The sequence below is a fragment of the Paramisgurnus dabryanus genome, chromosome 1 (genome assembly GCF_030506205.2).
Source record: "Paramisgurnus dabryanus chromosome 1, PD_genome_1.1, whole genome shotgun sequence".
Lineage (NCBI taxonomy): Eukaryota > Metazoa > Chordata > Actinopteri > Cypriniformes > Cobitidae > Paramisgurnus > Paramisgurnus dabryanus.
In genome coordinates this window covers 57576551-57592613 of record NC_133337.1, presented here as the reverse complement: position 1 = coordinate 57592613, position 16063 = coordinate 57576551, and the positions used below count along the sequence as shown (strand labels likewise).

At 34.5% G+C, this 16063-nt stretch overlaps 2 protein-coding genes across 2 annotated transcripts; both read right to left on the bottom strand.

Annotated features, from left to right (window-relative positions):
- Nucleotides 1-960: 960 nt before the first annotated feature.
- Nucleotides 961-10192, bottom strand: ccz1 (CCZ1 homolog, vacuolar protein trafficking and biogenesis associated). Its single transcript, XM_065242552.1, has 17 exons — nucleotides 10064-10192; nucleotides 9456-9531; nucleotides 9257-9353; nucleotides 8815-8912; nucleotides 8627-8720; nucleotides 7562-7642; nucleotides 7419-7466; nucleotides 7218-7301; nucleotides 6138-6313; nucleotides 5196-5277; nucleotides 4626-4687; nucleotides 3689-3800; nucleotides 3413-3446; nucleotides 2710-2827; nucleotides 1888-2046; nucleotides 1656-1783; nucleotides 961-1488 (listed from the first exon to the last, which is right to left on the bottom strand). Exons 2-17 carry the CDS (start codon nucleotides 9467-9469, stop codon nucleotides 1433-1435), a joined length of 1443 nt encoding a protein of 480 aa, XP_065098624.1. The 5' UTR covers nucleotides 9470-9531; nucleotides 10064-10192; the 3' UTR covers nucleotides 961-1432.
- Nucleotides 10193-13170: 2978 nt separating this feature from the next.
- Nucleotides 13171-15144, bottom strand: pvalb9 (parvalbumin 9). Its single transcript, XM_065242828.2, has 5 exons — nucleotides 15106-15144; nucleotides 14815-14885; nucleotides 14594-14726; nucleotides 13737-13846; nucleotides 13171-13363 (listed from the first exon to the last, which is right to left on the bottom strand). The coding sequence occupies exons 2-5, from the start codon at nucleotides 14873-14875 to the stop codon at nucleotides 13338-13340; spliced, it is 330 nt and encodes a 109-aa protein (XP_065098900.1). The 5' UTR covers nucleotides 14876-14885; nucleotides 15106-15144; the 3' UTR covers nucleotides 13171-13337.
- Nucleotides 15145-16063: the final 919 nt, after the last annotated feature.

The following is a 16063-nucleotide window of genomic DNA, read 5'->3' as shown; positions in this document are numbered from 1 at the left end:
GTAACATAAAAAAGAGCGACTTTCAAGACACCATTTCCGGGTTGTGGTGGGAAATATCCTAAATCCGAGTAAACTGGAACGTGGTATGATAATATATCATATAAATCATATATATATATATATATATGTGTGTGTGTGTGTGTGTGTGTGTGTGTGTGTGTGTGTGTGTGTGTGTGTGTGTGTGTGTGTGTGTGTGTGTGTGTGTGTGTGTGTGTGCTTTTTATAATAATTTATGTAATATAATATAGATTTTTATGAAGCTACCGTTATGCAACTTCTATAAACAATTAGTCCTTTCCAGAATAAATAAATAAATACACCGGGTTATAGCACAACATTTTGAATAATTGTTTTCAGAAAGCTAAGCCTCTTGTTGAGGATAAAAGACAAGGTAAATCCCTCAGACCAGATGTCCATCAAATATAATCATTCATTCTGGCTTACAACACTGCACAATAAAATAAATGCATTCCCACTAAGTTATCCAAGGTTATTAATCTCATCATGTAGTATTTACCATTAATAACTAATAATAATTTTAAAACGCAATAGCCTTTATGACACTTTATTTAAATAAAGTACTAACAATTATTAAACTATAGTAAGTGCCTCAGCATTGTCATCAATAAGAATAAAGTCATGTTGTCAATTGAGGTATGAGAACTCACATATTTTAATTTGCAATAATTATTTATTTTATATATTTTTTATTTTTCCATACTTCTCTGCTGTTTTGTTATTTCTCTATAATTCTCTAAAACATATTTTCTTTAAATCTACATAGAAATACAATTTAATTTGAAAAAGGAAGCTTTGAAATCAGTTTACTTCTGTATATGAATCTGAATCAAGTGAATCTGTAAGTAGGCATGTGAAAAACATAATTGAAACAATTCAGCATGAGCCTTCGAAACACAAAACTGGAGCATGACAGCAAAGCATTTCAAGAGTTCAGTTCAGTGTACTGCAGAGTACTGGAACAAGACCAGCGTGAATTTAATGAAAATTTATTAAGTCATGGATGTTAACAAAGCATGATCGTAATAACACTTAAAATATGAGACAAATATAGCTTGAAAGATTTATATTCTGAAAGTCACCCTAAATGTTTTTGTGAGTAATAAAACAAATCTGAACAACCTGAATGCAAAAATGAAGATTTGAGATGATCATGACAATCAACATGACTGTGTACACACAAACAAACAAACAAACAAACACAAAAGTCATTCTCTCTCAGTAAAATTCAGATTTTACATTAATTACAAGAAAGCAACCACATTTTTTATAGATTAAATAAAAATCTAAAAAATTGCATGATGTGAAAAATCATTTTTTACAATGCAATTATTGCATTACACTGATGCCGTCAGTAAAACCTGAACAGTTGACAGTTTTAGTGTAGTGAAGTAGTCCATGCTCATCTCTCTCTTCAGTCCAAGAAAAATATATTATTGAATTGCGTTGCACAAAGCCTTTTTACTTCCTCTGCAACATAAACATAAGAGTAGTGAGAACTTTAAAAAAGGTACCATAAAATTTTAATACACTTTAACTTCTAAACAGAAACTAATTTAATATGTTAATACAAACTGATGACTAGTTTACTTGAACACAATCTCACACCATTATGTTTATGAATTTATATAGCTTACCATTCACTTCAATAAGGTTGGCATTCTTCTGATTTAAAATGACATACAGCTCCCTCTGATCAGACTTCTTGCCAACAACCCAGTAGTCCGTCATCGCTTTAACAATGATTTCCTCGTCCTCATCAACCCTACAAAACACACAAAGACTTTGTTTCAAATATCTAGATTTCCTCTAAAAACTAGAATTTTTTTATCATGCCAAGTTTCCCGAACCAATAATAGGACTGCATACCGTGCAAAGTCGCAGTTAATATCTCCAAGGATTTTCATGAGGTCCGGGTGGACAGAGGTAAGGGACACGCTGGCTGTCTTACGCATGTGGATGGTGCTTTTTTCCGCCAAGTTCATGTGGTTAAAGTAGATGAACTTAAACTGAGGCTCCTTCTCTGGCCTACCAAAACAATGTGAAAGAATTATTGAAGATGAGGTATTTACTACCTGTGCAACAAACAGTTATGTGTCCTTTAAATGCATTAAATTGCAATTTTATACGAGGGACTATACCACACAAAACAATACTGTGCATAATGCAGGGCTCAGGTAAGACCAGGACACACTGTTTAGATATGATTAATGGATAAGGTCTGGTAACAGCAACTGGAGGAGAGATGATACAGTGGAACTTCTCTCTTAGCATGGATGTGAGTGAAAGCCCTGCCTGAATTTCTGAATGGTTACATGGGTCACAAGACGACCCGGTCATTAAAGATTAATGCATGTATGAGATGCAACATGGAGTTGCAGATACGACTAAACATACTAAACATAGTAAGCAATTTCACTACTATGTAACGGAAAAAGGTGTGAAATAACACTTGTGATTGTAAAATGTGATGTAAAAAGCAAAAAAGAATCAAGGGAGTGGCCATCAAAAAAGCCAATGAGGGTTGCTTTTTGACAGTGTGCTCTTTAGTGGGCGGGGTATTGGAGAGAGGGCAAGAAAGGAAGAAATGAGGGGAAGCATTGTCTGGGTATTGTTAAAGGTATATAATATGTAAATTGTTTAAAAGACCTTAACTTTCTTTAGCAGTTGAAGTGTTAGATTACTACTGACCCTGATATTCTCCGGTTTACGTTGTACTGCTCACATATGTCCGAGGCCAGCAGGGTGAGTTGGGGACCAACAAGACTGTCTAGTTGCTCACAAAACTCCCGACTTAAATCCACTGCAGCTAAGAATAGCAAAGAGGGAATCAAATTTGAGAAAAAGGTTAATATCTAGGTGATCTCTTTAAAATGCTGTGACAATAATTGAAGAGTTCAGATGCAAAACCCTCTAAGTGCATCTGACATGTTTTCTTCTAAATATACTCTTATTAAGGCTCATTTGTTTAGGTTCAGTAATTTCACTTTAGCTGCAATGAAAAAGTTATAAGTCAGTAACGAATATCCACAAATTATTCCAAAAATGTCACTTTTGTCATTTCATTGGTATTGTGTTTAACAAATTTGACCGACCTTTTGCTGCAAAACCCTCTAAGTGCATGCATTGGTGAAAAAAAAACATTCCACTTCTTTGGACAAGACAAAGTAAACACTGAAGAAACTTGGCAAATAATAAAAGTCAAAATGTAAAAATAAGAAAACTGAACCACACATTAGGGGGCGCTGTGACCATGTGATGGACACAATGGGTTGTTTTTAGGTTATTTTTGGTATTTTGTCATTTTCTTGTATTAAGTAATCTTATAATAAAATACTATACAATACTGAGAATCTATATTTTAAATATCCTTAAAGAAAGATGAGATACTAACCATTTACCATGAAGCATACAGCTGCACTCATTGCCTGTATAAACAAAGAGATTTATGTAAAATGTAATTAACGCCCAAAGTTGCACATTTTATTAAGCAGGTAATATCCACACCATCAAATTTCCCATGGTTTTGATCGAACAAACAGATGTCAGTGCCGTGAACAAAGGTATTGAAGTCACAACAACACATGTAGTAAGTAACAAAACCATATCAAATCCATATAATTATAAAAAACAGATCTGTATACATACATAACTATGACTGCTTTCTCACCTTGTAAACAATCAGATGTAGCTCCTCGTAACTGTCCTCTGTGTTAACAAATATCCTGGGAAATCTGAATTTTGCATCTGGGTCTTTAAGATTCGCTGGTCCTGTTAAAAATCTGTTTCAGTAACATAGACGGTCAATTAATACCAATGATTAAAAGTAATGCTGAACACAATATCAGGAGCATAATATTAAAACAAATGTATTTGTGGTATTAGCTGAAACATATCAAATCCTATATGGTTCTTAAACTCCGTTGACTTTCTAATGTAGCTGCTTTAAAAAAAGCAAGTGAAACACTGAGTGCATAAAACTGAACTACTTATAATGGCACTAAATGAATCAATGCACGCTGCTTTACATTTGTCAGATAGTCACTCTCTGTCCAAGAGGGCGATTCATAGCCAGAAAAAAGCTGCAGTGTGGACCAGGTTATTCGTCATGGGTCAAAAGTCTGGTTACTGGTTACTTAAAGAGGTTACTTATATTGGTCATAGCTGCTCCTCTTGTATAGCATCTGTCGACATCATTGGCTGGACTCTCAAAGAATGCATGAGCTTGTTAAAAATTTGTGTCTCTGCCAAACAAATATGCTCCCTCTACCCACATTACACATTTATACCAACAAATCAACCTAAAAAGCCAATTATTTATCAGCCTCTCTTGACAGATTGTCATGTTACTGGAAATCATATTACGTATTTGCAAATACAACTCCATCGTGTAGACCAAGTGGTTGGGCTTATCCACAACTTGAATAATCACATGGCCAGTTGTGAAGTCTGCTCTTCTCATTGCCACCGAAGCAATTAAATTACCCTTGTGCAATCTGATACATGCCAGTGGTGGTTGATCTGTGTTGTCTTAGTGCTGCGGTTGACTGCTTGTGTTCCCAATGCCTCAAGCTAAAGTTTAAAGCAGGAAACATTTGGATACTTGCCTACCATAGTGCAACAGATTCCCAGCCACCTCTGGCCTTAAAGGAGAGTCCCTTCCAGCAAGCTACCAAATGTTTGCACACACACACACAAAAAAAAACATTTATTAACAAAAATGCCCTGTTATAGAGATGGCGGATGATTTTGAAACAGTGTAAAAATCATACATTGCATAAAATCAGTCACATTACGGCAACACTGGAAACACCATGTGACTGTATATTACTTCATTTACAATAGAAATTTGTTGGTATAAAAGAATTCAATTTGCCAGGGTTATTTTAAAATAGTGAAATCATGTTAGTGTTGCTCCAACTGCTTATACAGTTTATTATAGCAATCTATCATTCCCGTACATTATATTTATTCTAAGTCTTTGTGTTTCCCATTTGGTTGTTTGTAAAGCACTAATCTTTGTAAGACAGTTTTGAAACAATATTTATCAAATAAAATACATTTATTTAAAAGTTACCTATCCTTTATGTGATTTTCTAAGTGTCCTTTCTAAGGCTACTTTATTATCTCTGATCAAAAGGGCATTGTAGATGCTGCTTAACAATAAACCCGCTCACCTCAGGTTCAGCGTGCCGAGGGAACAGTGAGGTTGTCAGGTATTTGTACAGAATGCGCATGTCCTCCTGCTCTAGACCACTCCTGCAAAATACACAACAAAAGACAACCACTTACAAACTGATCTGATAAATGGCTTTAATTCAGTGTGTTTATATATATCATGTAAGAGCTGTCAAATGCTTGGACACACTTAAAAATAACACACGTGAAAGTATAAGAATTATGCAGTAAACAAGGTTAAACTTAAATCAAAACTTTCAAAGCTTTATTTATAACTATTCACATTTGGCCAATTTGGTGCATCATGGGATGCGTTTAAACAGCACTGAATGAGTTCCTGTGTATGCTGGGCACTTGTTGGCTGTACACACATGGAAAACCACTCTAACTATATACCTCAGTTTAAAATAACTTAGTTTTGTAAAGAAAGGCTTATGCAAAACATGTAAAACGCAACAGGGGGATAGTCAGCATATGCCATGTAAAAAGACAAAGAAAATTCAACAAATAAACACTTTAAGGGAAGTGTTTTGTACAAAAAAACATGTAAAAGTCATGATGTAAACTCCACAAAGAGGATTAAAAGGCATATTTTAATTCTATCTCAATCCCTTTGCCTGACATTTTGAGATTAAGAAGCTTTGGTAGTGCTGTTTTTATTGAGTCCTGCGGACCTTATGGATGTCCTCAACACCATTTTAACGTTCAATTATGTCATTCACTTGAAAAAAGGAGTGATGTTTATAAAAATCATTAATTTATTTAAATTATTTAAAGGGGAGTCTAATGATATTTCTTGCATAGGCCTACTTACTAACACAGTTAAAGAATTGGATTCCTCATGCTTAACATGAACCAAGTTTCAAAGAACCTTTGGGTGAACCTTTTTTTGGGTGAACTACTTTTTTAAGTGATGTGAGAGGTGCTTAATTGACATTCACCAGATCAGCTGGTCGTTGTAGAGGAATGCTGTGTATTTGACCAGACTCAGGCTCTCCTCTACTCCATTAACAAAAGACTGGATCTTCAGGTAGGTCATCTTATCCAAGGGGAAAAAGCTGATTCCTCCAAACACATCCAGCAGGTCACATGACTGAAGGTGAAGCGTTTGCAGGTACTAAGACAGAAACGAAATCTTATACGTTACTCATATTTTGCACAACAACCATATATACAATTAAGAATCTAGATGTAATAAGAAATACACAGGAGATACTTTATTCAGAGTCCAATTACTTGGTATAAAATTACTTAAAATAATAAATTGTCTTAATTCTAAAGAAAGATGCAGAAGTAACTGTACAACAACATTATGACCGCAAACATGGATGAAATTACCAAGGCTTCCCTGATGAACCTGATGTAATGTAATTTGACAACTGGATGTGCGGATATGCAGCACTGGTGTGGCTTTGCACAGCAGTCAGTGACATTTAACCTAAGCACTTTCACTTAGAGCTCCAGGACTCCGCTTAGGTTAGGGAGGGGGTGACACCAAGGGTTTCCCTTGACCAAAGCTGAATTATTTATACAGGTGCATAAGCACGATGCCCTCAAAGAAATTTAAAACCAAAGAACCAATAAGCCAAACTTGGACAAATGAGATTGCTGGGCATCTCCAGCAGCAGAAGATGCAATACTGGGGGAACAACTGATTGGATTATCACTTCACAGAAAAATATGGAGCTTTTGTTTACAATTGCTAATTTGGTGTAAGTGTAATATGTATAATTTTTATGACACATTTCTACATTTCAAAAGTGTCATTTGCACATGTAAAATATGTTGAGGTTATGTTTAGACACAGGAAATTTAAACGTCACATGGTAATTATCACAGATGTGCTTTAGGGGGCTGGCAAATAAGCAGATACTGTATGACATGTTAAGGGTATAACAAAGCAGCAACTAAAACTGATGGTTGACCCTGTACAACACATGCATGCACCATGCATATCGCAAGTACTGTCTGCCTTTTATCTGATAGACGGATCGAGTTCTCTTAATTAATACTTCATTTACCCTGTAAAAGAACTTTTCAAGTTTTTGGGTAAGCAGTTCCACTCCACCAGCTTCAAATGCTCTGCTGAATGTGCCATTGAAGAGCTAGAAACCATAAAAAAAAAAAAAAAAAACTGTAATCAGATGTGTTTGGCAAAAAAGAACCAAAAACATAATAAGCAGAATAAACTTTTCTATATAATTGTGGCAAACACAGTTTACCTTATACATGCTGTAGCACTGCTGTAATACAGAACCATAAACTGAATCCTAAAATACAAAAAGGGGAGAATATATTTTTATGTAAAATAATTTTTAGGTAAAATCCATTTTGAATGCTGACTAATAGGCCAGACAATACTTACAATAATTTCTTCTTCTTGGTACTCTACAGTCGGTGGTTTGCCATCTTTGCTGGGTTTTTCCACCATTGGATTCCGAACAACCTTAATAGAAAAACCCAAAATGGCTTAATGCACATTTCAGATACACTTAAGTCTCAGACTAGCTTATTTTAAAGGGGACATTTCACAAGACTTCCCCAGAGTACATATGTGAAGTTTTAGCTCCAAATACCATATAGATAATTAATTATAACATGTTCAAATTGCCACTTTGTAGATGTGAGTAAAAAATTTGCTGTTCTTTGGTGTGTCCTTTTAAAGGTGCTCTAAGCGAATTCACGCGTTTTAGGGCATAAAACATTTTGGTGCATACAGTAAACATCTCCTCACTATCTGCTAGCTGCCTGCCCCCTGAACACACTGTAAAAAAACACTGTCTCTGTAGACAGCCCAGGCTCCACAAACTGCAACAAAAACAAAGTGGTAAAATCTACAACCACGAAACATAACAAAGTGTTTTAGCCAATAAATGACAAGAATGATTTGGGAATGTTGGTTGGGCGCGTTCATGAGTCTTTCAGAAAGCACAGAAGGGAGGGGTAGAAGTTAGCTACACTCCGTTTTTTTTGACAACACTTGGAACGTCAACAAGAAGTGACGTCACACAAATTCGCTTAGAGCACCTTTAAATGCAAATGAGCTGATAAAATGCAAAAACTGAATGCAATGATGGCAGTTTGTTGAAACTCAATTGTGCTGTTAATTATGTAGCAGTGTGCAGTGGTTGGACAGTTCAGATAAAGGGGCGGTAATATTATAATAAGATCCCCCTTTGACATCACAATGGGAGCCAAATTTCAACTACCTAATTTATCCACATGCTTTCAGAAAATGGTTTACCAAAATAAAGTTACTGGGTTGATCTTTTTCACATTTTCTAGGTTGATAGAAGCACTGGGGACACAATCATAGCACTTAAACATGCAAAAAGTTAGATCTTGTTGATGTCTCCTTTAATTTTATTCCATCTTTCATTTGACTTTAAAAAATAAAACAATGTGTTGAAAGAAATCATTGATGTTGTACCATGACCATCCAGTAATTTTCCTCCGGCTCATGGAAAAACTGTCTATTCTTCTGAGTGTGGAGGGATTTAGCTGGTTTGGTTGAACAGAAGGTTCTGTAAAAAGTCACCAAAGGTAATAATAACAGTCAACAAAACAACTTTATTTTTTTTCAATCTTTAAAACTCTTCATATTAGTAGAACGCAAACCTGGTAAACTGAACAATGGCCTCACAGAGTCCAACATTGCGTATTTTTTCATTCTTCTCTATTTCAATGGGGTGGTAAAACAAGATTTTCTTTTCCTCCTACAGAGAAAAAAAAAACAAATGAATAAATGTTTGAAAAACATTTAATTACCCAAATAATATGACTTCTACTAGCATTTGTCTGTTTTACAAGTTATGAGAAGGCCTAGGTGCAATCTGACTTAACCACTCCATTTCCTGCACTAATAAATGGTAAGCATTCCGATTTATCCTAAACTAATTCAAGCATGGAAAAATCTGTTACATAGATCTAAAAACTTGAAGTCAGAACACGTATCTTTTTGGGTACTATAACCATAATCAAATAAACAAAATTATTTAGAACAGCTATAACATAAGACCACTTTTATTCTCAGGCTAATGTACAAGTAAACAGAACTTACCTCCCCCTCACGTGGTCCAAATTTAGGATTATAGATGAAAAAACTTAGCAAAGAAGGCGTGTACTGTTTCTCTTGTGTTCCAGAGGCCATTCTTGGGCTATGGATATAAAATATATAGGGGTATAAAAATACAATTAACCATGTCTGAATGAAACAATTCATAATACGACCCTAATGACAAAAGCATTCACTTCAATACCTGATCATAAGCATTAGTGTGCTCTGTGTCTGCAGTTCCCTATTTTCTTATTTTGTTTGGCATGCATGCCTTTGACCTGTAGACAAAAATTTTTAAACATTTTTGCAGTGAACATACAGTGATTTTCACATGCAACGTGTACCCACTACGAGTAAAGGTTTTGCAAATTATGTAAGTATTATTAATATTGATTGAATACATGTACATGATGTGGAGGCTTCCATAAAAAAAAGTAAATATAAAGTTACAGAGCCATGCAAACGTCTGAATGTAGATCTTACAAAGTGCTTACAGAAAAAAATACAGGTTATTAAAGTGTAAGAGTCATCTCAAACAGAAAAAACGTTGCTGACAAACAAGTTCATTTATCTCTTTCTCTACAAAAGAGAACAACGGCAAACGCGGCATTCTTTAAATGACTGATGCAGCATGGACATGAATTATTTGATCAAAAACAAATTAACAGAAAACCTGATCTTAACGACACACTTGTTACAAGGTATAAAAATTAGCTTAGTACACACAAGATAGCTTGTTAGCTGTAGCAATAATCCGCTTTTAAAAACGAGAACTGTCACACCACTAAGAGCTTGTCAACTGCTGCTTACCTGTTACAACATGTCAACAAAAACAAACGGCATCATTTGTTATCTCATTTAGAAAACAGAGTTGAGACTAATGAAAGTGATCTACTTCCTGCTCTTGACAGTAGCCAGCGTGTTACAGTTAAAACGCTCCGGTAGATTACGTCTACTATTGAAACACAGTTCCGTGTCACGATTAGTCCGGTGTTGATGAATAAGCTTGCAAACAATTACTTGGGTAAAACTTTACAATTGGTTAACATTAGTTAACTACATTAGTTAACATGAACTTATAATAAACTGCACTTATACAGCATTTATTAATGTTTGTTAAGGTTAATTTCAACAATTACTAATTCTTTATAAAAAAAAATTGTTAGCGTTAGTTAATACACTGTGAACTAACATGAACAAACTATTAAAAGCTTTATTTCTATTAACTAACCTGGGGTACAATAACCCAGCCATTGGGTTAAAACAACCCAGCATTGGGCCAATTTTAACCCAGCGGTGTCCATTATTTACTTATGATGGGTCAAAAATAACCCAGCCATTTTTAGAGTGTAAAGAATGCTGGGTTGATTTAACCCCTATTTGGTTAAATTATGGAAAAACATGAGTTTGGTTGTTTTAACCTTTGTTTGGGTCAAATATTGACTTGTAGGTTAAGTTAAACCAATATTGGATTCGACCATAGTGCCCTACTAAGCCAAGGCGCAGTACGCATCAAAATTGAGTTTGGGTTGAAACGGGCTTTGTGGGATCTGTTGTGTCTTGTGACAAAGGCTCCTAGTACAAATTTTGTCCCATTTCAGAAAAAACGTGTGTGCCAAAATTGCAGTAACATGTTTGACTGGCTGGTGTAAAAAAACTTTTATCGGTTTCATTGTTTGCGTAGTTACTGAACTTAGCCTTTGTAGGGCAGCATATATTACCACACTACGGGTTGAAACGACACAGTATTTTGGAGTGTTATGTAGGGTTCAGTCATAGATTTTAATCTTCACCCATCATATTGGTTGTACTTTCTTAGTATCTAATTAATCTTTACCAAAGCTAGATGACGTTCCAGATAAGTGAATTAGTTTTACCATCTTTATATCTACTTATTCGTATACACAGGTGAACTCTGTCTACAGTATATAATATGATTGATAAGCTTCGTAACATAATTGCTGTTTAAGCTCCCCTTATTGCTCTCGGAAAAATATTGGTCCACGCCCAACAGGATTATCTTTGCAACTTTTTCCATTAAAGCACGTTTGCTTGCTCGTTTAGGTCTCTGGCCTTAGTGCAGTAAGGAGATAATCAGAAACCAGGATTGATGCTGCATTTTCAATTCCATTGTTCTAATGAGCTAAGCGGTAACCTGAGTTGGATATCCTTTCCATTCAGTATTGAGAGGCCCTCTTCACTGAAACTTACACCTGCTCTCACTGTCTGTCTCTTTTATGCCTCCTTGGTTTGTTTTACAATTGAGTTGTATTGTTTTAAAGGCTGTGATTATATCTCAGATGAAAATAAACCACTTAATATGAAGATGTATTTGCCATGAGATATGTTGATTGCAAATGCATATAAAAAACCTGCACTGCATATACTGTATGTCAACAAAGTATAACACTCACTTGAATAAGCTAAGCTATATAGTATGATGATTTGATTTAATCACAGTAAAAAGTGAAACTTAAACTTAAAAATTTCACTTAAAATGTTTTTCACTAAACAAATAAGTTAAATTTACCAATTACAGTTTTTTTTAAGTTGATCCAACGTTTTACTGTGTATTCTGCTGACAGAACAATTTTTTTTTCTGCAACATAATTGGCACATAAAGTACAAACTGTCACTCAATCGGAAAATTCTGCTCTATTTAAGTTTTATAGGACACTAAGGTAGATAAAGACCAACCATAATAATCTAAAGTGGGTTGATGGGAAGGCTATTGCCTTCAACTCACTGAGGTCATGCCACAATGTTTATGCTTTTCAACAGGCACCTACAAAAGGCTTACTGTTTGTCTAACATATAGATAAATGTATGCACTTTGGCTGAACATCAGACAACTGCAATAATGCATCACTAGGTTCACAGTACAAGCTCATGTCTGGCACATCACAGAAGTCTCTCATCATAAAAAATATTCTGCACAAAAATGTAAAGAAGATTTTAAAAGACAGAAGAGCCGTTTAAATCACTTTATTTTCCTTGTTTTCTCATTCGTCATTTGGGGTCAGCGTAGGACACATGTAAGACAAATACATTTATTGAGGCAAAATTTGAAAAAGACACTTGGTGTAAGTAATGACTAAGACAAAGAAAGGGGATCAAGTGTGACTGCATGAGGGCTTTCAGGAGAACACCATAGATTAAGGAAAAATAACATTAGCATTAAAAGGGTAGTAAATACATCCTTATATACTTATATGTAAAAGGATTCAGCATGCTGAAAAAATCAGAACCAAACTTTTTGCAACATATTTGGCAAATAGAGTACAAATTGTCACTCAATCGGATTATTCTTCTCTTTTTAGGTTTTATAGCACACTTAAGTGTTGAGAAATTAAGATGTAATCTGATATACACCAACTATAATAATCTAAAGTGGGTTGAGGGGAAGGCTATTGCCATTAACTCCCTGAGGTCATTATAATAAGGGATAATGCACAAATAGCCCATTGACATAAACCTTGACATGATGATCATTGAAACTATTTTCCATTTGTTCACTAGTTAAACTTTTACTTTTAGGTTCACTTAAATGCATAATTTATTTGTTTCTTAATTACAGTAATGTGAAGTCATATAAACTGCATGTAAAATAGAGACAAAGAGATGCCAATATGCCACAGTGTTTATGCTTTTCAAGCAGGCATCTACAAGAGGCTTACAAGAGGTTTGTCTACCACACAAATAAATGTATGCACTTCAGTTGAACATCAGACAAATGCAATAATCACTAAGTTCAACCTCAAGTTCAGCACAGCACAGAAGTCTGTGTGTCATCATTACAAATTTCCTTATAACTCTGCACATTGATGTAAAGAAGATTTTAAAAGACAATAAACAAAAAAGCTTTATTTTTTATTAATCACTTTATTTTATTTTATTTTCCCTGAACAGTTTTGTCATTGGTCATTTGGGGTCAATGCAGGACACATGTATTCAAAAGACAAATACATTTATTAAGGCAAAATTTGAAAAAGAAAATTGGTGTAAAAAGCAGGGTGAAACGAAGCCTCAGTGTTTATGGCTGTAAGACAAAGACTGGGGATCAAGTGTGACTGCATGAGGGCTTTCATGATAACACCATAGATTGAAATTCTGTAGAGGAAGAAGAACATTAGAATTAAAAGGATGCTAAATAGTGGATTTAATCACTGAACTTGGTTGAAATAAGAGAAGGGCTCCTAAGACAAAGCAATATACACTTTCATTTGCTTGCTGCTAAGACTTTGTATTGTCTAGGCACATATATTACCAAACTGTAGGCTTATGTTTTTTTATCCATTCAGATACAAGAGACATCTGACATTTTTTTATTCTGTTAATGTCTGAGGATTGCTTTTTGAAATTATAAGGTGAGGTGTGCATATAAAATGTTAAAATGTAAGGCATACAACAATTAATTATAGATTACCATAGCACCATAAATAAATAAATAACAATCTCATGAAACCACTAGAGAAAACATTACCATCTACTCCAATGGTGCCATCAGCGTCCTTATCTCCAGCTGCAAGGAGGCTCTTAATTTCATTATCTGTCAGAGTTCGGGCGCCCGGGGAAAATCGCTGGAGGAAGAACCTGTTGTACACAAATATGTTGATGAGAAAAAATATTTGGCCTCTTTAAATCTCCTTCTACTGTTTGTTTTACCCATATTTTCTGAACCCACCAATTAAGTCTAAATAATTAAAAATGATTTCACCAGGTGAATTTTGAATGTGAGTTTTAAAAGTGAATCTACACTGTAAAAAGTACAAAGTTGGATAAAGTCAAAATATTACTTCAATTGGTAGCACTTAAACATTTTTTTAACCTAAAATTTTCACCTAAATTAAAGTGAAATTTTAAGAAAAGTGAAATATTAATAACTTTATTTTTTTAAAATGTTACCAATTGAAGCAATTTTTTAATTTAATTCATTTAACAATGTATGTTAAAAATAAAACCTTTCAAGGACAGATTTGAATGCCATTTCTCCTGCACTGGGATGTAGTTTAATGATGCCATTACATAATGCAGATAAAGCACATAAAACAGAGGCAAACAAAAGCATAATGGCAGCATATTCATGGATTATATTTAAAAAAAAACCTTGAACTTTGACATTGGCTGTTAAGGCATGGAAATTTAATGTACTATTAAGCTTAAACAAAAGCAATTCCTTTTATGCACTGGATTTTATTATGCATGTTAGATAAGCAGAAGCGCATAATTCTTCCCTTTATCTGTGAATAAACACTCAACAATGAGTTTACTAAGTAAACATGCATACATTGTTTGTAAATGCATTGACGTGATGTGCAAAAACAGCCAACGATAACATACTTGAGCTCAGCCTCCTCGATACTTCCACTGTTATCTTCATCTAAGATGCTGAAAACTTGCTTCACCACTTCAGGACTTTTCTGACTCAAACCACAAAGTTTGAAGAATTTTTTGAAACAAAATGAGTCTGGAGCTGTTGGAGAAATGCACAGGAGAAAAATATCTTATTTCTCACTATTATCACTATTCCTTTCAATCTGTTTGGTTGATCTTGGCCATACCTTGGCATTCCTTGACAGCATTCTCGATAGCCTCAGCCGACAGGATTGAAGTAAGTGACATGTTTAACCTGCTGAAAAAGTTTTTTCGGTTTATCTTAGAGCTTTGCCCCTTATGCATTACATGCATTTATTTATACAGAATTAACATGCTTTTTCATTATAATATTTTAATTTAAGACTTGTTTCATTTACTCTCCATTAAATTGTATAATAATTAATAAATATTATGCATAGCCTCGCCAACACAAGTATATAAAACATATGAGCAGTTTAGAGAAAACAACATCTTACCACTTTGAAGACTTATGCGTCCTGTGGTCCTGAGGTACGACTGTGTGATAGCAGCTTTCACTGAGTACCAACTTCTATATATATGTATACGGTATGCTAATGGGACGGACAATGAGTGATGCTTGGGTTACCTGTCCTTGTATCAAGTTCTTGTTGCACGCCTCCACTTGAATTTCTTGCCTAACTAATTATCCTTTACTATTTAAATGAGCCTCTGGTTGAACAGTCACCTGCATTCCAAATATAGTGTGCTTGATAGGAAAACTCTCTCTCTCTCTCTCTCTCTCTCTCTCTCTCTCTCTCTCTCTCTCTCTCTCTCTCTCTCTCTCTCTCTCTAAAGTGACACATGCAAAGTTTAGTGATAAACTGTGTTGATGTTTGTTAGATATTACATTTGTATTTCTCATGAATCGTTGACTGAATGCTGTTTGAATCACCTTTGATCTGTGTTTCATGATTTAGTTGTGAAATATCTTTATGAATTTTGTGCTCTGTATCTGTTAATTACTTACAACACTATAAGAAATAGTCTTTTTTGTTACTCAGTGTTTTATGTACAGTGATTTAAGAAGCTACTTTTAAAGTCACTATATAAAACAAAGTTATTATTATTATTATTATGTTACCCGCATGAAAAAATATAGTAGTGTACAATGCACTGTCAAAAAAAAAATGATCAAAAATGGTCCCTAATTGTTACTGAGGCGGTACCCTTTCAAAAATTACACCATTGAACCTATAGAGTTTATATTAGTGTCTCACCAAATACCCAGCTTGGGACTTTTTTTACCATTTTCCATGACAGTGCACTGTGGTAATTTGTATGGTATTACACTTTTTTATAATATGGTAGTAATAACTATTATGATTTGTGAAATTTTACTGCACTATGCAATAGTAAATAATAAAGTATATTTAATATTTTATTCATGTAGGTGAATAAAATAAATTTTCAATG